Here is a 26,461-nt window from a genome sequence, read left to right as displayed (position 1 = left end):
CGATGTCATTAAAAATCCTTGGTGGTTAATCTACCGCTGTCAACAGGGCTAATCTGATACTTGAGAATGTTCCACTTCAAATTGATTGAATAAGAAGATGTTGCAATTTCAGTGCTACTTTCACACTGAACTCCTCCTGAGGTTGACCCTGGGATGCTCTTAAGGCCTGTGGTTAATGACTTTGTCACATGGTGTGAGCTGAACTGCCTTCAGCCCAATTGGCAAGGACAATGAAACTGCTGGATCTCAGGAGGACAAAGTCTCCAATGAACCCTGGACTAGGACGAGAGTAGGACTATAGACTCGACTCCGTGAGGCCGCATTGACAATAAACTGGACTCGGAACACTGAAGCCCTTTATAAGAGCCGCCTCTCTTTCCTGAGGAGGTTCAGGTCCTTCAACATCTGCCGGACGATGCTGAGGATGCTTTATGAGTCTGTGGTTTCTAGTCCATCCTGTTTGCTGTGGTGTGCTGGGGCAGCAGACTGAGGGTATCTAGTCCATCCCGTTTGCTGTGGTGTGCTGGGGCAGCAGACTGAGGGTATCTAGTCCATCCTGTTTGCTGTGGTGCGCTGGGGCAGCAGACTGAGGGTATCTAGTCCATCCTGTTTGCTGTGGTGCGCTGGGGCAGCAGACTGAGGGTATCTAGTCCATCCTGTTTGCTGTGGTGTGCTGGGGCAGCAGACTGAGGGTATCTAGTCCATCCTGTTTGCTGTGGTGTGCTGGGGCAGCAGACTGAGGGTATCTAGTCCATCCTGTTTGCTGTGGTGCGCTGGGGCAGCAGACTGAGGGTATCTAGTCCATCCTGTTTGCTGTGGTGTGCTGGGGCAGCAGACTGAGGGTCAAGAAACTCAACAAAGCCGTCTGTAATGCAGGGGATGTTCCTTGGATATTGTGATGGAGAAAAGGATGCTTCAGAAATGAAGAAGCATCCTGGACTACACCCCTCCGCCCCCCCCCCTCCATCAGCTCCTGGTACAACGGAACACTCGTCAATGAGAATGACAACAACCCCCTCAAAGACTGAATGACATAAAAGGTATTTTCTTCCTGTGGCAATTAAATTATACAACGCATCATTGTAAGCTTCTATTGCTTTTTAAATATTTCTTAATATTCTAGTTTGCTATTTATATTAATGCACTATGTACATACTGTTAATTTAGTTCTTCTGATTTGTTGAGTGTTGCATTGTTACTGCTAAAGTATTCTGATTCTGATTCAGAACAGTAGCAGGTGAGCTGCCCTCCGCTTCAACAAACCAATCTCTACATGCATCTATAAGAGTGTGTGTGTGTGTGTGTGTGTGTGTGTGTGTGTGCATACGAACCGGTAAGCCAAAGCCAGGGCCCAGGCACCAGCAGCACAGTACAGGGAGTCCCGGACCTTGGCCTCCTTGCAGGTGGAGCATGTCCTGACTGGGAAGAGGCCGGTGGTGGGACTCTGGTAGTTCAGAATTGTTGCCTTAACTGGAAAGAGAAAGGCACAAACAGCAGAAGTGGTGATGCAAGATTTCCCCTAAAAAAACTGGCAACTTTAATCTTAACGCCACAAAATGAGTTTGTTATGCAGTAAGAGCAGCTTAATCTGCAAAGTAAAGGCACATGAATGCTCCTCACATATGTTTACAGTGGAGATGAACTATCCCCGGCATCATTCTCATTAAACCTACGGATGTCCGTTGATACAGTTTGTAGATGTCAGAGCCACTGGGGAGCCTTTGGATTTTTGCTTTGCTGTGTCAACTGGAAACATCTTCCCAGAGTCTGCTAGCACATTTTCTATCCTGTTTTTCCTTGCAGGCTAATCTGTATTTTGAAGTGTTGAAATAAATTATTTGTCCGGCTCCTCGAGCAGGGTTACTGCTCTCCTCCTCCTCCTCCTCCTCCTCCTCCATGGATTGAACCGTGACCTTCCTCAGGCTGTGCAGCTGCTGCCCACTGTGTCATGGTATCATTTCTCCAGCTTCCTTTTTATTTATGGCCTACCTCTAATAAATCAAATAAAATCAAAATTATATTATGTGAAACTCAATTTAGAAAAAAAAGAAAATAATTTGCCAGACATTTTGCCTCTTGGTGAAAACACGCAGCGGTGGATCTTAGATGTAGGAGTGAACAGAGAACGTGTGAATGGAGACATCCTGGAGGAATAACAGTGGACCCATGAGCTCTTTGTTTTTGCCTCAGAATAATAGGATTCTGTGCTCCGGTTCAAGTAAATCTAAATCAACACAAGAATATCTTCCGTTTATTTCGGTGTTACATTTTATTCGGTTCTTATAACTATTCTCCCACTTTAATGGCGTAAGCTCGGGCACTTCGGTGTTTTTTGATCGCGAGAACCTCGGACTGTGTAAAGGTCTGCACTGCTAAAACAAAAAAACCGTGTGACCTGCAGATTTTCTCCATCACAGGGGAAATGAATTAACTGCACAAGGACACTTCCTCACTTGTTGTGCATTTGTACCTCAGACACCACCCTTTCACATTCTGTTCCTGGAAACAACAACATCCCACGGACAAAGAATACTGCCGGTACTCCAATGACGTGATTTCTGTATTTCTCCTATCACCTCCAGCTGAGTTGACACTTCATCAGCAGACTGCTGTACATCACCTGTAAACATCCATCGTCAGATTTGATCCGCTACAGCATTTTGGAAGCGTGGCTCACATATCACGGGCGGCGGTGGCGATAGGGGTGAGTCTTTGCTGGAGGAGAATGGAGCAGCGAGAGAAACGATGGAGAGAGGCCTGATTTTCCTGACAGCCTGACGGCTCTGAAGGCTCGGTGAGGCAGCGTAGCGTTCTGTTAGTGGACAGAACCATTTTAAATATGAAACGCCATATCCACTGGTTGGTACTTCCCCCAGTCTCAAGTATTTGCAAGCGCACATGTGTACGGAACAGATTAGGAGCAGTGAGGGTATGCAGGGCCAAGAAATCTGCATTCACCCGAGGAAAACCAGCTTCCTCTTATCCCCAGGTTCCATATGAAAACAAACTGCAGTGAAAACCAGTTCAGATATTTCTGCCGTGATAAGGTTGATTTTTAAATAACTTCCTATTTCTTTGTATGCAGCACCATCAGAGCTTTGATTCCTCCTCTACTTTGAGAATACCTGCAAAACTGAAGATGCACGCACGCTGGCTGCTCCCATTATCAGTTGCCTCAACGCATGCTGAGCCAAAGCTGCTACTAATTTAACTGCTTGTCTGTTTCTTCTTCTTCCACTTCGTTTCATCACGCATGGTCCTTCACGCTGCACATGTCCGACACCTGATTGCTTTGATTGTTTTTCAAATTCTGAAATTGTCATTTTTTTTCCCAATTAGAGACCGTCAGGTACTCAACAACAAGAAGATGGCACAACCTTGTAAATGAAAATGGGAGAGGCCAATCTAGCCCAGCTGTTTTGAATTATTCAGACTTCTAAATCACCAGATTAGTAATAAGGGGGATTTAAGGTGTGGCAGCAAAATAAATAAACCAAGACCACTAACCACAGTCCCAGTCTCAGTAGTTAAAAGGGGCCAGAGACAAAATCTATTCGTTATTGTGGTGCTACACAAAATGACTGGGCAGCACCGTGACCGAGAACATCGCTATGGAAACGTGGGAGACGTCTTTCAGCCAGTGCGCCTGACTAAGAATGTCCCACTGCACTAAATGGATGAGCAAATATGAACTAAGACGGTCCAAGTTCACCAAAGTTCACGCTCGGCAATAGTTACAGAGGACAGGACAACGAATGAAAGCTTTTAATACGAATAGATCACAACCCTCGAATAATATATGCTGAAATATTACGTCCTCAAACAGAAGGCCTCCGGGAAAGGAAATGTATCTGTTTAAAACACACACACACACAGCCTCGTTCCCTGCAGAGGGCTCCTCACTGATGACTAATCTGTCTGGAGGGATAACTTCATCTTTCATCAGAACATTATGCCGGGTGCAAATGAAGGGGACATCCATTCTGCACTGTCGTTTGTTACAAAGCAAGAGACAGGGCGCAAGGGAATGATAGAAAAGGAGACAGGGCGAGACAGGGACAAGGACATGAGCGATCGAAGACATGTGTGTTGGGAAAAGAGGATGCATTTGTATCCACGAGGAAAGAGATTGAAAGCGATGGGCACTGGGAGAGAGAGACGGGGGGTGGAGATGTCAGCCTATCGGTGTGGAGCATGTGCGTGTGTGCGTTAATCAATTGAAGGTGACAGTGAGAGGAGTCTCATGGGATGAGAGGATATTAATAAACCTCTGCTAGTCCACTTCCATGCATCACATTCATTTAGTGCAGACTCAGAATGCCTGAACGGACTTGGAAGACTTTGAAATAGATTTGCAGTGAAATCTGTATTACAGTATTCTGCTCTAATAATAGCCCGGGGTTGTGATCTGTAAACTGCAATGTAATCCGGTAGGAATAATATGTGATTACAGCACAGAGGGTGTCAAATGGTGTCCATCTGTACACACACACTGTATATATGGAGGAGATTTGATGGGGCGTGGTCTATCCATATCACCCTTCAAACTGATGGCCATCATTCAAGGATATTCAACACACACACTTTTTAGGGGGGTCCTAAAATTGTACATACCATAATTAGTTTATTTATTTAGCTTATTGTTTTACATTTTTAATTAATAAAAAAAAATGGCAGCATGGCAGATCTTCTTCTCTCCAGATCGCGTGTGATTTTGAGGGGCGTGTGAGCATTCAAAGAAAAGATCTTTACTTCACTTTTATTAATCGTGCTCATTTCGTAAGATTGACAGAAGGGATGCATAACGGTAGCAGCAAAGTGCTGGTATGAGCTAATAAAGGCATGGAAAGGAAATAGCAGCAAAATAAAGGCATCTGCCAATAGGATAGGATCAAATGATGAAGCTGTATTTAAGCAAATCAATGATATTAAGATCTCTGACTTTGTCCAGTGCATGTGTGACTTGTTAAAATGTGTGCCAGTGGCCCATTATAATAAGAGTAAGCATATGAATATATTAATTCAACTACAATAGCTACACATCAGATACTGGCAAAAATCCAACAATGTGGACCCCTCGGGAAAATTCAAGGGATTAAAAAAATGCATCATTGAATTTATTCGCTAATTTGGTTTGGTAAATTATTTCTTTTTTTTTTATTCATTAACTTGTACTGATTATCTTAATCTATTCACAATTAAAAAAGGAAACAGTTTAATTTAAATACTTCTAATGTATAATCACTGATCATGAGATGGATTCAGATACAAGAACTTTAGAACTCACTTTGAAAAAAGTTACATTCACCGGGTAAGAGTTCAACAATGGAAATCATGGTGTGATACGATTAGGCCTGAAAAGTAAATATCTACGTTCATTGTTCTCACATGTCCAGTTATTTTGAAGGAAATGTTTAGCTGTATTTGTATTTTTTTTTTATCAATACTCAGAAAACCGCACACTTAAGAAAAGATAAACTGAATATATTTCACAAAAGTACTGAAACAAAATAAGTTGAGGCGGCCTGGCGCCGCTCATCTTGGAAACGTAAAGTACTTAAAGTTTCATCTTTTGCAAAACAGCACTGTGGGAGTCGTCATTAGATGCAGAACAACAAAAAAACATTTAGGCTATTGAGTGTCGTTCGGCGTAAGAACTGCAGCTCCTTTGGATGCAAATCGGCTGTTGCGGGGAGTTTCTGCTGAGCGATCCATCAAACTAATGTCCCACTAAATCAGCCGCTGATGTTCCAGACACACACAGTCTGCGCTTTCACAATGGGCCATTTCACCACCCTGACATGGTGGAGAAAATGAGAGAAGATGATGAGAAAGTAAAAGGAAAGCAGAGAGATAGATGGCAAAGAGAGAGAGAAATCAGAGAAGGGAAAACGAGATCTGCACAGGGAAAACTGGAAGTACACAAAGTGTGATAGTCGTCATTCACACCAGTGTGAACAACAACTCCTCTTCCTACTGCTGCTAATGTTGTCATCAGGTTTGCTGTCTGTGACAGGAGTTGGTGGTGAATGACACTCTCCAGCAACAGCCACGCAAAACCCACTCAGACCACAGAGAAACTGGCAGCGTAGAGGATGCTACTAATTTGCTTTCTTCAAGACCAATTTCTCAATTCTAAGGTAAAATTAAAAGACGATGTTAAGACTTTCTTTGAAAATAAAATCCTTTGAGTCGTTGTCTCCCCTTGAATAACACAATTCTTACTCCTACGCCTCTTTAAATGTGCTAAAATATATTAATCGGTGAGTTTTACCAGAGAAATTGTATGATTTATGTGCATTTTAAACAACTGTGAACTTTGACATACTGCTCATAATTGATAATATACACAAATGAATTTGAATGTGTGGAAATTAAAATGTGGCTGAGGGAGACCGATTTTCGTCAAAAGTGCTGCTTGCATTGCATGATGGGAAACAGTGTGGATAATTTCATCAAAGGACTCGTCACATCTAAATTTAGTAAATGAAACTGAAGCATGCCGAGAGTTTTTTTCATCTTTTTTTTGTTAACTTTCCATATCCCAGATGAAATTTTGTTCTCCAACAGAACTATTTTCTTTGCCTACGGTTTAATTACAGTTAGACTTTGGGGAAAGGAGTTCCTCGGGTCATGTTAACGCTAATGAGTTTACATGTTTGTAACAGTTTAGACTAGAGGGATTACGTCACTGAATTTAAAGTAATGGACTGACTGGAACTGGCCTGAACCGCAAAAACAATGCTAAAAGAAAAATGAGGAAGTACCAGAAAGCAGAAAATCAAAATGGAGGGACTGCACAAAAGACAAAGAAAAGCAAAGCAGCGCAGATAACCATACGCTTTAGCCAAAAGCTCAGAAAACAGAAGAGAAAAACGTGTTTTTCCCACTCCTTGATCAGTGTGAGGCAGATGGCAGCGCAATAGTGCCTTCTGCCTCCAGTATTATCAGGAAGCTGAGTCAATGGTGTGTGGCCACATTACCACATAAATAAGAAAGCATAGAGGTGAGGGAATGAAAGAAGGGGGGGGGGTAGAAAGAGAGATATCACAACATCATTAGACCACTAAGACCACCAGGGGCATCTTTTCCACAAAGCAGCAAAGAAAGAGACGTGGGGGGGGGGGGGGGGGGGGGGGGGGGGGTTGAGCTGGTTTGATTTGTCATTGTCACCCCGACCTCACCACTCTCCACCTCCGTCCCTCCCCGACACTGAAAGCCAGCCGGTAATATTGCCACGCGGGCCTGGGTGCTGCTGATAACAACGCTGGCTTTGTTCCCTGGTAGAATTGGACAAGCACTTCCAGCTGCCCCCCCCTCCAACACAACAATTAAAAGCCCAATGATCTTCATTTTCAACATGCCACAATCTGCCAGAAGCCTGATTCCCTAAATCTGTGGGGTGTAAACGCAGCCGACGCTGCTGCGTTCACTGATAACATAAAATCAGATCCAACTCAGAGCCACACCTGTTGCTCATAAACGCTCCATCGTTATGAGCACGCACACACACGATGCCTAATGCATGCCCAGCAACCATACCCAGACACATAACACACATGAACAGACCTGCACGCACACACGCACACACACACACACACACACAGCAGGTGCCCTGTCTTCATCAGGACAGACCAATGGGCTGTGACATAATCTGTCAGGAGAGTGTTCATGTGGGAAGATGGTGGCTCTGGTCCAGAACAGAAGCTTTCACAAGTTAACAATCCTCCAATCCACGCCTGGGATAGAGGCAGTTACCCACACAAGCATTTAAACACCTTACAAACAGCTAAACGAAGCTGGAGTTGAGTAAACCTGGACGAAGGCTTCCAGGTTTGTAAGGATCAGTCATCAGAAAAAGGTGTGTGTGCATTCAAGCGGTTCCCTTCTGTCGATGGAGTTGAGCAGAGGTCACGCCTATTTTTAGAGTTTTTGCATTTCTAAGTAAAATAGTGATGCATAAATGAATGCAGAGAGTGAATATTTAAAATTGAATGCCTATTTGCTCCAATAATTCCAGTATGTTTTCTATCGATACTGTTTTAATGTGCAGATAAATCCATTTGAAGTGCCGGTATTATGGCTGTCATTGTGGAAATGTTGATTTCAACTTCTGTTCCTGCTCGTTCTAGGAAATACCAACAGATGGCTTGAGCTCTCTGAGTGCTCTGCAGCATTCCAGCCTCCAGCTCTGTGGCTGTTCCAATTCAATTCAGGGCAGGGAAAGACAGAACCCAACTTGACCCACAAGAGCAAGCACTTTGGGGTTCATTTTGGAGTATCCGAGTTATAGATGGCTCGGACTCCACCTCCTCGGCCGGCGTCTCCAGAAATGTGAGCGTTAACATAACTGGGAGGCGTGGCTTCATTTAAAATGAAATAATCTCCAGGACCCGGTTTCAGTCAAACAGAAAATATCTGCATGGTGACCTGAGATAAGATAATTTATTAAAAATGCCTTCGATACTAGAGAGCGAATATTTAATGGCCCACGATTAATGGTTCTATTACAAGTCATTTCTGAGGTGGTGGTATTCAAGCTTTGGCCTCAGTGATGAGACAAAACAGGCAGCAGTGATCTTTCCTTTCATTCCCACCTCACTGATATAAATATAAAGGGGTTTCTTAGGCCTCCAGCTTTGGGATCTGTTTCTCCACATGAACGAAACTCATAGGAAAAAGTAATTCCAAGGAGAAAGTCAAACTGTTTTTTTTTAATTCTCACGTGTCTTTATCGAGGTGCGTCATGCAGACCAGTAATTATGAATTGAAGGTATGGTTTTTTTTTTTCAGTTTCCCACAGCTTTACACAAATCTCAACATTGGTTTATCAAAAATGTATGATTGCAGGTCATTCGTCTTGGGAAGAAACATTTTAGTGCACTCAAAGCTCCAATTTTCCACCCAAGAGCATGCCAAGATTTATCTGCCGCGTTGTACCGTACATTTTTTGTGACAAGAGCAGCTCTGAGAAAAGCCAGGCTTATGTCCACAGTGGAGAAATCACAGCTAATCTTTGGGCACAGCATCCTGAGCTGTATTACCAGAATCTAGCAGCCAGAGGCGACGCGTGATCCTGCATTCTGCACGCTGGATTCAACGCTATCTGCTGAGAAGGAGAGGCGTGCATGGGCTGCCCTCTGTTTCCCTATAGCCCTGCTTGAATTGATGAGGAGGAGGATAGTTCGTCATCACATGGTAAAATACAACAAAGGAAAATAAATATTTCAACAAATCCTGTGTATCTAATTTGTAATGCAGGAAGCACTCGCTGACATCATTGATGCTATTGGTTCAACCTGTGATTTTTATGAGTCAAAGCCTAAAAATCTGAAGTCAAATCTACCAAACAAACAAACAGTCAGTCATCAATCAAAATTAAAAATGTGCTTTAAAGCTTGTATAATTCACGCAGTAGTTGCATAAAGAAGATTCAAGCAGCTGGCTTCCCACTGGTTCATGTTTGCACCATTGATAGCTTGTCAATAGCAATGATGCGTATTTACCGGCACTGTAGTAGCGATCCAGCTTCTCCCACAGGGGTTCATCATCACGCTGGAGAATAGACAGCTTGAGAGGTTCATAGATGGAACCTGAGGAATGAAACAACGTGTTACATCTGAGCTATAATAATAATCTGGTTCAATACTGACCAAAATAACACAGCCTTTTCATCTTTTATTATGCTCTAGCTATCTTATCAGTCCTTTAAAATTCATGTTAATCTTATTGCTTTACTAAGATTTCAAACTGTCATAGAAGAAAAAAAAAGAAAAGAAAATCTATAAAAGAACGTTTTGGTCAAACTGAGAGAGTCTCCTTTCATTTGAATACGCAGATGAAAATAAATCCGCAGTTAGCTCCTGAATATTAGCATTTTTCTTCCTTTTTTTATTTTCCATTTATAAATAGGCAAATAAGAAGCAAGACAAGTAAAAAAAAAAAAAAAATAAGTACACATGCCATCAGTAAATCCTGTTTTTCACTGCAACACATCACATAAAAAGGATTCAGCACACAAAACAATATTCATGCCTGGAGCTACAAATTCAAATGTTGCTGTGGCTCGCTGCCACGTTTTTCAGCACTTTCCTCTGAGCTGAGAGAGAGAGAGAGAGAGAGAAAGAGAGAGAGAGACGGAGGTTGGAAATCTATAGCTGCTACACTTTTTTTTCCCTTTATTAAGATTTGCATTTTAATAGGTTCGACCTTGGGTCAATACCACAGGTACTGAAAAATTCACATTGTGGTGGAAATTAGCATAATTTCCATCATCTTAAAAGTTGCTGAGGACAAAACCAATCCATCTTTCTTTCTTTTTTAAAGATAACACTTTAAAGGAGCAAAGAAGAAGTCCATTATTCCACGATTAAATTTTAAGTTATAGCATTAGCTCAGACAAACGTCGGCTATCATTGTTTGGCTGCTGTTAAACAGCCTCATGAAGCGTGTCAGTAACGCTGACCTCTGACCTCTGACAGCTGCTCAACACAATAAGACTTATTAAACGCACAATGCTGCCCGTCGCTTCTGGGTGTTATTGTGGAAGAACACACAGATTGTTCACATGTTTTCTCATTATCACAAATCAGCAGGGCTTGAGCCGATTTCCCAGCATGAAATAATAATGATCTGATTTCCAGATTTCAAACTGATCTTGACCCGTTTCCCCCTCTGGCCCTTTGCTTTCCTCAAATCTGCCGCCACTACTTACCGAGCCTGCGAACCTTCTGCCGAGGCCGGGCAGTCGCTGCCACTGAGCCCTCCATTCTCAAAAGGTGAAATTAAAGGTGGATTTCGTCTCTCTCAGCTAAATCACAAATCTACAGCAATTCACAGGAAGGAGTTAGTAGAGCAGAGATTAGATTTTAGACATGCAATAATTCACATGAATCTCACCTGGGCGACGATGATCATGAACAGCATGCAACAAGTGACAATGCATCACTATTGTATTCTTTGGAATGCAAGTTATTCTGATCCATTAGCGGTAAAGAGTCCTAATGAATTACTACAGGATAGAAAAGTCATCATGAGAAAGAGTTGAGTAGATTAACTGCATGACTAAATTAGGAGACGCTACTTGACTGATTATTGCTCTTAATGGTCCATAACACTCACTTTAACACATTAGGGTCTGTACTGCTGTGTTAATGCTATGGCAAAATGAAATTCGATCAAGCGGATGTGCCTTGTTACATTTGTTTTTGAAATAATGGGAATTGCTGAATACATTTTCCTACTTTTCTCACTGCCAGCTGCCACCAATTATATTCGACACCACAAGATTTAGAACCGCAATGCAAAAATCTGCATTATCTGATGTGCAGTATCAGGAAAGCAAGATTCAAAGTTTTGCTAATCCTATAGTACAAAGACAAGATATTAAATGTTCAAACTGATCAGCTTTATAGATTTATTTTTTTAATAATAAAGATACGCTCATTCTGAATCCGATGTCAGCAACATGTTTCTAAAAGGTTTTCACAGCTACAGTATTCCGATGGGTAACTCACACCCCTTAACTTAGAGTTTGGAAAGAGAGGCCAGTCATGATCGATGTTTTAAAGTGGGATTGTGCCAAATATGAGCTCGAGCTGTGACTTCAGTCGCTCAACAGTATGAGGGCTCTATCGTCGCCTTCGTTGCATCACATGCCTCTGCACATTGTAAGTGAGGGACCGGCCTGGACTGCGGAGTCTCTGACTCTGAAGCTGAACTGTTGCAAGCTGACAGGATGTGGCTGGAATCGAAACGGCAGCATATAGTTCACAAGCCTTGCTGACTGCTGCCTTCACAGAAGTGACCCACGACATCGAACGCAACAGATACCGTCACAGATCCTGACCTTTGAACTTTGAGCTGGTAAGCAAATATAGCTGGTCCTATTCTTCTTTGGCTCATGTGAAACAACGTCCATTGAAAATCAGGAGACTTTTCCCCCACTCCTAGTATACTTCATTAATTCTGCCAGTTTTTTAATGTGATGCGAGTCGTTGAGTCACAAAGGTTCATTGTCGGCTTTCATCCTTGCCCGTGAGGTGCACAAATTTATTTTGATTATTTTGGCAATATAATGGACAGCAGGCTAAACCCTCTCGTAGCCATTGTGTGTTTTATTGTGCGTCTACTTTACAGACTGACTGTCAGCAGTGCAGCAGGGGTTACCTGCTACCACAGGCCCTCCTCTATTCACGCCTCATGCAGGCGATCAGCACATTAAACAAGGGTGACATGTAACAGGGGAAACCCGACTGGACGCTCTTAAAATAGCCCCCCCCAAGTGTTCCACAGTTACATCTCTGACCTTTCACATTTGTGACGTCACCGCAAATGGTCAGATTAACAGGCAGGTCAAGTCGAGTTGAGCTACAGGATCAGCGGCTTTATAAACTAACAATCTCACACAAGCACTGGTGCAACAGAAACAACCGGGAAGTTCAACCTGAACGGCGACATGCAAAAGCTCAGACCTGATCTTTTTGATCGGGCTTTAAATTCCAGGAGTTTCCGACCAACATCAGCCAGGCTCGCCATGTTTTTGCTGCCAAATTCATACTGCCTGCATAGTTTCCGGTACGGGCCTTTTCATAATAAAATGGAGACGAGACGGAAAAGCAAAAATGTCCACATTTCAAGCTAACGTTGAGGAAAGTATTGATTAAAGTGTTAAATAATTGTATTCCTTGTGAGTGTAATAACGCTTTAACGACCTGTTATTTCCCACAATCAAAAGCATTATTTACTCTAAGAAATTTTGTTATGTATTTTGAAGGTTACATTTATTCACTTCCGATTTCGCTTCAGCTAACTATGTTTAACTTAATACCACTGTCAGCTGTCGAACGACATGGAGGTACGACACTGACGTAAATTATAAACATTAATGTCTAAATGTTGCCCTTATTTCGTAATTTATTCGCCGTATTCTTTCTTATACTATGGAAATATCACAACTAAAATATAAAAGTATAGTTAAAAATATATGAGACGGGTCATTCAATAAAAATAAGCCGCTATATCACCCTGCCGTATGTCTCTGCCGTATTCCGGTCAGTGTTGTGAGGAGCTGCATGACATCAGGATGTGGATATTAAAGTTCAATATCTTGTCATTTATTTTACTTTTTATGACGCAGCATGACGCAGTTGCTCTTCAGGATGTAACGACGGACCTTTTCGGGACCGAAAATTACGGGACAGTGGCGGCTTTTGGGGATTTCTCCGCGGATAAACAGACAGACATCTTCATCATCAGAGAACGTATGCTAACGCCAAGCCTTCAGTAAACAGCCTTATTAACGACCTGCACCAAATATGCATTGTTTTTTTTTTTTAAGTACCCCCTGCTATGTCTGCACTGAACGACACTAACAACGCTGTGATGTCATTTTGACCTTTTATCTCTATTGGCTACTTTGTGATTGACACGCAGCTCTATGCTAGCACTAGCACATAGTTTGTGTTGTGTTCTCTGGTGGTTATTAAATCTGTGTTAGTAAGTAGCACCAGGGATGCTAATCTTCGCTCTGTTCCATGTGCCAGGGTCTGAACTGCTGATATTCCTGGCTGATTCGAAGCCGCCTTACTTCAAGCCCAAAATTAACATCACTCAGGACATTTTGCCAAGGTATGTGCAAATCTTAAGTTCTATTTCTGGCTCAGTTCGTGTCATTTTAACCAAACCTTTAGGACCCATCTCAGATCTGATGTGTTTCCTGAGGAGCCACGTAGCTTTGATGAAATAAACTCACTGGTCAATGGGGTTCAACATTTCTGTTCAGCGGCGCCTTCATCACCAGTGTGGTTCCGGGGGACTATGATGGAGACTCGCAGATGGACGTCCTTCTCACAGCGAGGATCAAGAATGGCCGGGAAGCCATTTTCATCTTTTGGGGCCACAACCAGACATTAGGTACAGTGTGGAGGTCGGAACACAGCTCTTCCTTCGCCACGCGCTTTTATCATCTTCTCAGCACCTGATGGATCTTTTTGGGCTTCTTTTAGTTGTTTTCACCATTGTGTTAATATTTATTACAAAATCAATTGATTCCAAACTGGGGCCGGGGTCTATTGGTGGGTGTGAAGGATTAGTTGTCAATATGCAACGGCATTTAATAGACCTTTATTATTATGAATCACTTTATTCTGTTTAATTCAGGAAGCCAACCATTATGTCGATTCTGTCGATGACAAGAATCTGTTGCAAGATGGGATATGAAGTCGGTGATGTGGAAAGGATTCAAATTAAGACCACATGAAACATTTACTATATAAAGATTGTTTAATAAGGAGAAACCTGCTCATCAAGGAAACATGTCAGTCGAATTTAAGATTACAAAATTGCTCTGGAGCAACGTGTGTGTTAAAACCATTCCACTTATGTGCTGAGAACATGTTGACATGTCATGGTAACCAATAATAAGGTTGTTGATGACTGAATTCCAGGTTTTAACCCTGATCCTGAGTTCTGTTACTTTACTGGCACAGTTTGAATGAATGAAAAGTTCATTCAGTTTGGCCAAATATATCCAACTCCTAAATTTGACGTGTGAATGTTGGACCTCTTTTTTTTGTAGTTCTAGTTGAGACACAATGACGGATTTCCAGGTCCCACCACAACATCTCATTGAGATGGAGGTCCAGGTTTAATCAAGGCCATTTTTGTAATCCTTTGAGCCATTCAGTGCTTTAATGCTGTTCTGGTTTGTTCATGGATGCAGTTTGTGCTCAGAGTGGAGCTGTGTACTCTGATCTTTATTGGGGTGACGAAGGTCTGCAGATCATTGGGTGGTTTCTTTTGATTTTTTTTTTGGCCTCCTGAATAAAGCTTGACTTGCTCTTGGAGGAACTTTGGAAAGTTGGCCACTTCTGGGATGGTTCACTGTTGTTCCATTCATAGTTTTTAGATCAGCAAAATCTGTTTTTATGCCGAGCAAAAAAAAAACTTCATGTGGAAGAAGGAAAGTTTCTGTGAAATATTTTTGTGAATCACAAAATATGTAATTAAACTTTGTCCAAGCTATTGACACTTGAAACTAAGATCTGCTGAGCCGGTCCTGACCTGCCCGCTGGTTTCCTATTCTGTGCTTCTGTGAGACCTAGCGTTTCTCAGAGCGTGCTGCAACTCTTTATTTTCTCCAGATATGAGTGGGTGGGTGAGGCTGAACAAGGACTTTGAAGATCAGCCTCTTATTATGGAGTAAGTATAAATCCAAATGGCAGTTATCAAAAATTAACATACATTTTAAATGTTAGAAACATAAATTTCAAGTTCAGTTCTGTGCGATATCGCTGTCCATCGCCTCAGAATATCCGAGGGCACCATGTACAACAGGATAAGAACGCCTTCATTGTGGAGCTGGAGCGCTATTTAAAAGGCCTCTGTAGCTTTTACAGTCTTAACTGTTACGTGATGATGATGAATATATTTATTAGATAGAATGTTAGAGTACAAGTACAGTCACACAGTAGCATGTATTACAGTACGAATAAAGTCAAACATCCTGTCTAAGAGGAGCATTTCAAAAAAGCCCTTGCGGTCTTGTTTCCGTTGAAAGTCCTTCGTACATAAATCATCGACATTTAACAGTACAATTTTCGCAATACAAATAAAAATAAAACCAATATTAAATTACTCAATTTATGCAAAATAACATAAAAATAATAAAAATAATTTTACACCACAGATGCAAACTTACAATGAATTACAATAAATTACCAAGACACTTAATATTTATTATTAAAGGTATAATCTTTCCACAGCTTCAATGGGGACATGATCCCAGATGTTTTCGGTGTCACCAGCCCCAAATCCACTGAGGTCTGCTACCTCACCAACAGGTAACGTATTCATTCTCAAACTGGTTTCACATTTCTCTATTAGCCGTTGTGTGTTTATTGATCTGCCTGTTAACACTTTTTACATAAACTGCTTGACGCATGTATATGAAAACTGGCCATGCTGCAGGAAAACACCCATTTCATTCAGAGTGGATCTGGGGGAAGGGTCAAAGACAGAATTTTCATTTCCATGTTCGTGCTTTGTTTTCTTTCTGTCAATAACGCACCTAATGGATTCGATTGGAACCTGGCAGAAGGGATTAGAGTGGATTTGGATGAAAGAGTAGATTCAGAAATGTTTGTGATGTCAGTTCCTCTGAATTGTAGCATCAAGTTGTACTGAAGGATAGACGCCATCTTATAATCCATTTCCTTATTCACACTCTGTCTCCTTGTGATAGAGTAGGCTGATTTCTCTGTTCCTCACGCAGCTCCATCACAAGAATCCGAATGTAATTTGTTCCATATTTAAAACTGGAGAGAAAATGATCTGTGGAGATTCTAGTCATTTGTTTGATGAAACTTTAAAGTCATGTTTTTGGTTGCCCCCCCCCCCCCCCCCCCCCCCCGATAGGATTCCGTTGTGTCATAGTGCGCTGAGTTCACCCGTCTCGATGCACATCCCTCACTCCAACGCGTTCATCGACGTCAACAAGGACTTCACAGCCGGTGAGTTGGTCATGTTGAAGCACGATGAAAACGTGTCAAATGTTTTTGCCTGCTTCCAATCACAAAGCGCACTCTTCAGGGAGGGTGTGATCAACATCCATCACAGATAAGCAATAAGTATTGTATTACAATCTACCGTGCATTTACCTGCGCCCAGGCGGGGGTTGTGTCATCGCCGGCTTCGGTTTGGGTCTCTGTTAGCAAGAAAACTCAAAAAGTTACAGACTGATCTTGATGAAATTTTCAGGAAATGTTACCAGAAACAGATTATTCCATTTTGGTGATGATCCAGAAGAGATCTATCAAACCAAACACACCTTCATGCGTATGTGTCCATAAATTCTCATTTTGGTTCTGAATAATTTTAAATGAAACAATTCACATGCAGTTGAAAAAGATAGCATAAAAATGTGAGAAACTTTTTTTTATAACACTAATCCCTTCAAGTGCTCAAAAGTAATTGGACGGAGTCATGAACTGAAAATACAATGTTTTGAATCATTTGTTGAAATCCATTTGCTGGCAATGGTTTCCTCCTCTTTAATGCTCTACGGCTTTCAGTTACAGTTTGTTTGTGGGTTTTTCTCCTTAAAGTTTCTTTTTTAACAGGTGAAATAATTGCTCAGAACTTTGGGTTGAGATCAGCTGACAGACTTGGCCTTTAAAACGACTTCACTTCTTTGCTTTAATTAAGTCCTGGGTTGCTTTGGCTGTCTGTTTTGGCTCATTGTATTATGAAATGCCACCCAATCAATTTGGCTGCGTTCGGCGGGACTTGAGCCAACAGTTTGTCTCTGAACGCTTCAGAATTCATCCGGCTGCTTCTGTCCTGTGTCACATCAGCACACACCCAGTGACCCGGTGCGACGAGCATATTGCTCTGTAATATGAAATCAGCCCCCTGTTCCATCCTCTCCTCAATCAGGCATTGGAAGATTGCAGCAGCTGAAGAATTTACCCATCTTCACTCTATCTTACAGATTGTATGAGAGTGAAATCTTCTTTCATAGGAAAAGCTACAATGTGATGCATCACTCGGTGGCTCCGCCCTGTTCCTTTAATAACGCATATTGTGCGAGGGTTTATCAAGTTAATCTTTTTAGTGGTTTAATGATACTTCCCGCTTCTTCATATATGGTATTTTCAGTGAAAATGAGACCGGTAAAAGAAGGAACCGTAACTAAAAATATGCAGTTTGTCAGGGTCACTGCATTTTGAGATGCTGCAGCTCCCTGGGTTCTAAATTGTCTCCTGCCCAACGCTGTACTTGTAACAAAAATCTTACATATTGCAGAAATGTTACTGTAAATCTGCTTGCCGAAGTTCCTTCCTCAAAGTTTCTGCAGGAAGCTCCAGGAAGCGGACAAGAGGCCAGCAATGTTCAAGTTGACTAAGAGAGAAATGGAAGAGCCTTTTTCTTCACCAGTGAATGGGGAAATGACCTCCTGCTTGTTTTACAGCATCTCTCTCCTGTTTTTCTGCACTCTGAGTGCCGCACTGCCACTTAGAATTATGGGAGGACCCCCCCCCCCCCCCCCCTAGAATCTAATCCTCGTGTTTAGGGTAATCACGGAGGATTTCGTCATGTCACTCACCGCAGGAAGCTTGGTGTGTCATGGTGTGTGGCCTGTCACAGCTCAACCAGAGCAGATTTCATTCCACTTTAATTAATTTTTCGAAGGATCACAAGAAAACCAAGAAACTGAATTAAGTCCTGGGGACAGATATTTGGCATTTTGGTTTTAATACTTATGAGATTGTGTTGGGGAATCATCGTCTGCTCCAGGTTTGAACTTTACTTAGAGCTCATCGGTAGCACATTGACTGATGAGAGATGCATTTAACTCTATTGACTGAGTCTCCATCACCTTTCGCTGCTGGAGCAATTCATCTCACTGTCAATCCGCTGCGTACACACACACACACACACTCACACACACGCGTGTCATCATTATAGTCTCGTGAGTAAGTGGTGGTAGGAACATAAGAGCATAAGCAAGGGGAGAAACTGTGTTGTACGTTTGGTGGATGTCAGGTTTGCTGCTGTATTTGGGGGCATGCAGAGAGAAACAGAATAAACATAAGCAGCAACCGATGGTGAAATCTCAGTCAAGGGGATTACAACTGCATGAATGCTTAGAAAGAAAAGGATGGGATGAAAATAGGAGGAAGAACCCGAGGGGGACGAGCAGGGAGGGCGGCGGCTTAGTCTTCAGAACTGACTCATTGTCTGCTGTCATCACATGCTCCTCTCCATTTGCGGATGGGGCTTCACATTGTGGTTTAAAGGGTGGCAATCTGGGCCCTGCCCCTTCGTCCAGATTACCAGAAATAGCAGTAGGAGGTTATCCACCTCATAGTGTATTCATCTTCATCTGGCCGTCTTTTTCTTCCATGTGTATCTGTTGCTAAGTTTCCCAAAATGCATTTAGTGCACATCTAACCCACACTGCTTTGCATCTCTTAAGGAGCCGCATACCTTTAAATGGAGTGATGTGAATGAGGGTAAAACTGGGTTATGAATGTCAATGAATAGTCATTCATCTTTAAGACACCAACGTATTGTGTTTTATAATTGGGAAAGTCCTGAAAATGCTAATTTGTTATGAAGTTACAATTATTTAAAACACATAATTTAAATTCACAGCGGCTCGTAAAGGAAGAGGCTGATACCGGTCAGATTTTGTGCAATAATAATTCCTGACATTTTTCGTCCTTTAGCTAATAGGAAAATGCACGACGGATATCCTCCTCACGAGTCTGTCCAAAATAGGTGCATGAGAAAGGAAGACGTAGATGTCCTCATCAAAAGTCAAAAACAGGACACGCGTGAACTAACGCATGCAGTGAAATCTGAACAAGTTGAAACAACATCCTTACATGGGAGCATTCTGAGAGAGACCTGGCCTTGTATTTTTTTCGACTAAGGTTTTTACGTTGTGAAACCTTCCGTTTCCCCCTGACTCCGCTGCAGTGCAGTGATGCCGCAAGGGATTTTGTTAGTTGGGTCCACGGAGGACGGGGACCGTCTCAGGGCCGTGTCACAACTCCAATCGCAGTTCAGAGTCCCATACTAGTGAATTGGCTGACCTCACTATATCACCATTGCCAGCAAAATGAAATAATAGGCCTGCAATTGCTTCATGGCTGGTGCCGAGGCCTCATTTATTGAACTCAGCCAAACAAAGTGGTGCCAACATGCTGCATATGGCTTGTTGCTATCAGCCTCCCCCAGCCAGTGTGTCAAACAGCAATGTCTCCAGAATGCAATTGTGTTCATGCTGTTCTTGTTTTATTGTTATTCCGTCCTTCCTCCTCGTACATTAGTCCTGTTCCCACACTGCCTTTTGTTCTGTTAAAAGGATGTGACAAATGAGAGGATAGAATTAGTGTGATACTCGTTGGCAATCCTATATCCAATATATATTTCCCCAATTGCAATTCACTAAAAGTGTGCAACACGTAATGTGTTCTAGCTAGTTGCTGCATAACTAACAGGGGGCTTGTACTTAATGCATAAATTGAAGATCGGTTTTTCCAAGTTTACTGGAGATTTGGTTGCTCTTGCAACTTCAGGCTCAAAGAGTTTACAGGCCTCTTACAGTGAGAAAGAGACGATAGCGAAATGAAAATGGAGAGGAACTAAAACCATTGACGCGACAATTGAAAGTTCAGAAAAATGAATCTGTGACCTCTTCCGGCGTTTGTGAATTCAGACGCCCTAAACAGACAAAAACATCTTAATTTGCCTCATGGCCTTTCCTATCATCATGCCTGGGCATGGACTGCCGGTTTTGTACTTTTCAATTTCATTTTGATGGTAAAAGCCCACTTTTACCTCTGCATGTGACCAGACAGGTCCTTCAGTTCATTGTGCTGATTGTTGTATTGTTGTCTGTTAATTCAGTTGTAAAGGTGCAAACTAACCGTATTCTATGGAGGACCCAAACTGCCACAATTAAAAATAAATATAAATTTAGAAAATAAATAAATATAGAAACATAAATAAATAAAAAAAACAGTTAATATAAACACAAACATGTAAATCTAGCTTCAATTTGTTTTAATATATTATTAAATATAAATATAATTAAATATCAATAAATACATAAAAGTCCTCTGCTCTTACCGGTATATTTAATTTTTTCATGCTGCAGATGAAAAATGCAGCAAAAAATGTTACCGGTACTCAAATGAGGGGCCGGTCTTAAGTGTGTCTTGGGTTGAACTGTTCTCCTATTGGTTGATCAATAATAACAACAAGTTAAGTCTCCACGGCTTGGATGGAGAGCTCCAGCGATGGACGACCAACTTGCCCACCGTCACCAGAACTTGTGACTTGAATATTTAGTTGGTCAACAACTTCACAAAAGTTCCTGTAAACTCAGGGACTCGGTAAAATATCAGCAACATCCCATAACGAACGGTGATCCCTCGAGATTGTAGCCATGTTTACTGGTATTGAGTCGTGTGGCAACTTCCTCTGGTTGAGGCTGTTGCCAAGACGACCTCGTCGATTTCGGCACCCACATGTCGATCAACCAATAGGAGAACAGTTAAACCCAAGACACACTTAAGACCGGCCCCTCATTTGAATAACATGTTTTGCTGCAATTTTGGTCTGCAACATAAAAAAATATATATAAGTGCAGAGCGCTTTTATTTATTTAGTGATATTTAATTATATTTATATATTCATTTTCGTATTTATTTCCACATATTTTCAATTTTTGAATATTTCTATATGTTTTTGTATTTATATTCACTAGTTTTTTTTTATTTCGTTTTTTTCCCCCCATGTATATTATCTTTAATTGTGACAGTTTTGATCCTCCATTGTATCCTTTATGTAGCCTAAAAGGGGGATTCAATACAACAGCAGAGTGGCATAAAGTGTCAACACCACAAAATGGTACTGGTCGAATTGCAAATGTTAAATGCATTATGTGATGACTTAAAGCCATCAGGTACTTTATTATTATTTTCATTTAGCCAGGTACGGTAATTGAGTAATACTTCACATTTCCAATGACTGGTATGTTCAGTCTCAGTCAGATTTCACCCTCTCATGCATCTCCTTCATATCCATAAATCTCTGAAATGAGCACAGACAGCTCCATCCACAACAATCAATTTGCACAGGCCAAGAAAACTTTTTCTCTGTTAAAGCAAACCTTGGTTCAACATTTTACCTCAGTTACCTCACGCTGAATTAGCACCTGCAAGAAACTTTGACATTAGACACTGGAAATTGGCTGATTGATTGGTGTGACCAAATCGGCTCGGGGCTAAGCTTGCCCAGATCTTAGCTTAGTCTCGACCTAGCGTTCACATCAAGATCCCTTTCAGGAAAAAAATCCAGGCATTCCCTGTTCTCTCCATTAATAAACACATTTAGATGAGCTCTCCAGGGGTGTAGGATTATTTATGTTATGTTCATTTTGTACTTACGGTATGTGCTCAGTTGTCGTTTCTCAAAAGTGATTTGTTTCAGCGGAGCAGTGGTGGAACCGACACATCTGCTTCATTAATCAGTGATCTGCTTCTCCCCATTGCTATTGTTCATATAACAGCCTTGCTCTACTGGTCATGCTCTGCGTTGCAGTGTATTGCTTTCTTTTTTACCACAAAAGCAGAGATATTATTAAGCACTGAGCTGGCTTCATGGCTGCGGATGTGATCTTATAGTTACGCCACACTGACAACTACCGGTAATTAACAGGAAAATGGCTTTTTTTTGGGACAGCTAGGAGGTTTGTATTCATACAATAGCCGACCGGGGTGAGCAGGTGCTTTAACAGCACTCAAAGCTTCTATAATCATCCAAAGCAAATGGCCGCAGGAGATTCCCTTATCATTTTAATAGTATACACTGAGAATATCCACCCGCACCGGATCTGTCTCCACGACACGATCCCGGAAGCCTGCGGGGGCCGTTTCACATCACGTCCATTCAGAAAGAGCCCCGCCAGGCAGGAAGCTACCAGGCCCACAAGAAGGACTTGTTTGAGGGAAAAGGTAGTAATTGCAAAGTAATTATAGATGCCATTTTGGGGAAAAAAACATCCACAAAGACAGCAATACTGCCATAAGGATTAATTGCTAGGCAACGGGCATGGTAATGCTCTGTGCAGCATCCAATTAAAACTAGCTCTGTGTCGGAGTGTCTTGCTGATTGTCTGACTAATAATGTTGTGGTGATGGGGGGAAGGGAACAGATTTGCCTCTTAACAAGGTTTGCCAAGAAGAAGAATTGATGCGAAACGGATTAAGTTTACCTTTGAATAGAAGAGTCAGACATTTCTTATAGGTATTTTGTTAATCGAGACGAATTCACCGAGCAAGGAAGGGTATTGCAGAAATGTTAAATGACTCTAATGGCAGGTTCTTTCTAATAAGCTTAGAGATAGTAGTAATGTCGTGCTGCTAGTGCTGCTTCACTAATCCAGCAAGTCGTCGTCGACTATGTGTTTACAGCATATTTGCTCTCTCGTGTACAAGCCGAGTTCTGACAAATTAGTTCTGCAGAACCCGGGCCCATAAATAAAGCCCCATCTGAAAGGCAGCCTGATTCATTGCCTCAGCATATTCATGTATCTGTATTTTATACTTGGAGTGCCATCTTACAAAAGAAACCGACCTTGTCATGCATCTGTCATGTGCGATCGTTCTCTTGACTCGGCATAAATTATAGAAGAAATCTCGATCCTTCAGACAGGTTTCCCCAGTCATGCAAATTTGGGTGTAAGAAATGCAAGACAACTGGTGAAGTAGTGGGTAAAATATTTAAAATGGATTATTTTTTTCAAGCTTTTTAGCCCACTGTGTTTCAGACAGAGAGCGTATCCCTTGATGCTTACTTACTGTAATCAGTTGCATCCACTGCTTTTCCCTGCATTCTAATTTCCCCATTTTTTGAGATTTAGAGTGAGCTCACAGGCTTGTTAAGAGGACCTGGTGCGATGCACTAGCCCTTTGAGCGTTGTCGTTTTTGCCGTCTCTGCCTCCAGGAAAACTGGCACAACATCAAAAGTACTGAAGAAATGACATGTTTATTTTGTTAATGTTCCCAGATAAATGAGTACCGTAATAGTAATACATGAGGCAGAACCTTTCCTCTCTGATATGGAGGCCCTTGTATAGAAAATAATGCCTGAACACGTACAAAGGGCAGAATGGCATGGGATTTGCTGCCCTGCATTGTGTCCTGGAAGATTGTCTGAATTTTACTTTCTCTGGTGAAAACACTTCAATGGTTTCAAACTTTCATTCTGTGTCTTTCACCCAGCTGTCACAGTATCAAGTAGAAAAAGTGGTCCCTTCACCATGTAACATTTAAACGCTGACATTTAGACTAGTCGACTCTTTTGAACGTGAAAAAAGTCAAAACATCAAACATCTGCAAACAAGAATAAAAACCACATGAAAAATGTATTTACCAGTATGTCCCCTTAATAACATTCTGTAACATAATTTAGGTTGCATTGAATTATTAATTAATGGTAAGGATGATGATAACAGTGCGGCACAGTGGTGCAGTGGTTAGCGCTGTTGCCTCACAGCGAAACATTTTCAGGCTTCAATTCCTTTCTGTGTGCCGTTTGTATGTTCTCCCCTCCCACCACCTGCAATTTGGGTGAATTGATGGATCCAAATTGTCAGTGGGTGTGGATGTGTGCAGGCATGGGTGTCTGTCTATGTGTGGCCCGGCAATACGCTGGCGACGAGTGCGGGGTGTACACCCACCTCTCGCCCGTAGTCAGCAGGGATAGACTGCAGCAACGCCCGTGAACCGCGAGGCAGATAAATCAAGAAGATGGAGGGATGGATGATGGTAATAATTATATTAATATAATGTTGATAATGATAATAATAATAATATTAACAACTCAACTATGTGAGACCAGAACAGACTTTTTTGAGTTTTTGCATTTGCTTGTCTTGGTGAGGACTGCCCTTCCAGTCAGCACTGTTTCAGTCTCTCTCTCTCTCTCCTGTCCATATAATGCGCTTTCCTATGCTTGTGACAATCATTCCACACACGGTTTCCATTTTCACAAACACGTATACATATACATTATACGTGCAAAATAAAGACAATGGGGAAAGCGTCTGTGGACATGAGCATGTTCGGTCGTAACACCATGTATCTACATTTTTCTTTGTAACGATTCTCTGAGATTGTTTCTCCTCGGAAGAGCCTTGCTCCGTTCTGTAGTTGGACTTTTTTGTTCTAATAGATCGGGATGGAGGTCAAACAGTTGGAGTAGGGCTATATATTGGTTTAGAGACAAATTTATTCTGCACTGACATTCACAGTGTGCCTGGCCAGGATTCTGTTTTTTATGTGAGTGTTTGTATTCGTGCGTGGGGAGGGGTGGGGTGGGGTAATGAGCAGGGGGGAGCTGCTGGTACTGTAATTGTGACTTATTCTGAGGTGCATAAATGATCAGCCTGCGCTTGTGAGAGACTTTTTTTATATGGATGTCGAGGCTGACATCACAAACACAAGCTGTTTGTTTGTGCATGGTTGTCTCATGCCGTGTGTGTGTGTGTGTGTGTGTGTGTGTGTGTTCATGCATTATCAAAGATACTCGTTTCTATCCTCTCAAACTCCGACCGACATTTCAACACACTCATATTTCTCCATATTAAACAAGTGAAGTTTATTTGATGGCACATCTTACCTTGACTGTTCTCTGTGATAAGGTACTTGTACAAATGTATTTCTTTCTCCTCACCCTCCCCCCCCCACCCACCCCTTTCGACACCATAGTAAATTGTCTTTGTGGGCTTTGGGCAAGTTTGAAAAAGCTCGTTTCACAGTCCAGTGGGTTCTTGCTAGCAGTGCGACAGGGACACATATCAATGGAGGTGTCCTGTGCAGGTTTGGATCCAGCCTCTCACGCCCCTGAATTTATACTCTGGCGTTGTGCATTTCAGCAACTACGTTGAGAGAACTTCAGAAAAGTGAAAGTCATTATTAGTCTGTTCTTTTAATACTTTCTTATCCTCCCTCTTTCATGTGTTGAGGGCAAGTGTTTTCGTGTCTGCATGGATTGTGCGATTTTTCCTCTTTATCCAGAGACATCAAAGCTATTCGTTTATCATTGTCGAGGCTAAAAGTCAGTATAGGATTTTTCTGTAAGTGGACTTTTTGCTTTTTTGGGTGACCTTTCTAAGAGGCTCAGCATCACAGAGTATCCCTTTTTAAGTCTCTTCTTGAAACTCCGTTTTATGTGGACATCCACACAGGATGGTCGAGCCTGCAGGTAGAAGAGATGCAGCAGATATCAGCGATGTCTGGTCATTTTCCAAGACTGCAGGAGTCTCACTGACTGTCATGCTGTAATACAAGGTCACGGTGGCTTGATAGCCCTTATCCCTGTTTGCCTCTCTTATATTTTGTTTCTGTTTAGTCTTTTCTTGATGAACATTTTCTTTACATGTTGTCTGACGTTGGACGGACAGACTGTCTCTTGGCTGGCCTGGGGATGCCTCAGGATTCCTCCGGTAGAGCTTGACGAGGTTTCTGGGGGTGAGCGAGGTCTGGAAATCCCTGCTCGACCCGGCCATGGATAACCAGTGGAAGAAGGACGGATGATTCTAACTGCATCAGCAGATCAAACATTTGTGCAAGGTCTCTTTCAGAAGAGGAGTGCATGTGTTGGGGGAACGACTAAGTAATGTCACACCACACAGTCAATTATCCAGACCAAAGGTCACATGAGATTCATTTGCGTTCTGAGTCCTTGTTATTTGGCTTTGCTTGTCTGTGCAGGCAGAAGGTCTTGGGTTTGTCCTGTGAACGTGTCTCCGGACTGTATCAGTTTTGACTCGCTACACAGTCATAGTTTTTCCAACATGGAAGCGGATACCAGATATCAACAGATTGATTTTCAAAGTCTTCATATTTTCTGGCTAACCTTATCGCCTTGGCTCTCTGTGAG

At 42.0% G+C, this 26,461-nt stretch overlaps 2 protein-coding genes across 2 annotated transcripts in view; one reads left to right on the top strand and one right to left on the bottom strand.

Annotated features, from left to right (window-relative positions):
- The window catches only part of phkb (phosphorylase kinase, beta), a 73,330-nt gene extending 60,793 nt beyond the window's left edge, over positions 1–12,537 (bottom strand). Inside the window, exons 1-3 of the mRNA XM_068745078.1 lie at positions 12,474–12,537; positions 9,507–9,593; positions 1,332–1,470 (exon numbers count right to left, since the gene is read on the bottom strand). Coding sequence (XP_068601179.1) covers positions 1,332–1,470; positions 9,507–9,593; positions 12,474–12,537 — 290 coding nt within the window. The remainder of the gene's footprint in view (positions 1–1,331; positions 1,471–9,506; positions 9,594–12,473) is intronic.
- Positions 12,538–13,084: 547 nt separating this feature from the next.
- Positions 13,085–26,461, top strand: part of itfg1 (integrin alpha FG-GAP repeat containing 1) — a 109,375-nt gene continuing 95,998 nt past the window's right edge. The window contains exons 1-6 of the mRNA XM_068738971.1: positions 13,085–13,262; positions 13,545–13,629; positions 13,784–13,914; positions 15,144–15,201; positions 15,765–15,842; positions 16,417–16,511. Of these exons, the coding sequence (XP_068595072.1) occupies positions 13,085–13,262; positions 13,545–13,629; positions 13,784–13,914; positions 15,144–15,201; positions 15,765–15,842; positions 16,417–16,511 (625 nt within the window). The remainder of the gene's footprint in view (positions 13,263–13,544; positions 13,630–13,783; positions 13,915–15,143; positions 15,202–15,764; positions 15,843–16,416; positions 16,512–26,461) is intronic.

Source organism: Brachionichthys hirsutus, chromosome 1 (genome assembly GCF_040956055.1).
Source record: "Brachionichthys hirsutus isolate HB-005 chromosome 1, CSIRO-AGI_Bhir_v1, whole genome shotgun sequence".
Lineage (NCBI taxonomy): Eukaryota > Metazoa > Chordata > Actinopteri > Lophiiformes > Brachionichthyidae > Brachionichthys > Brachionichthys hirsutus.
This window is presented reverse-complemented; position numbering and strand designations above follow the sequence as displayed.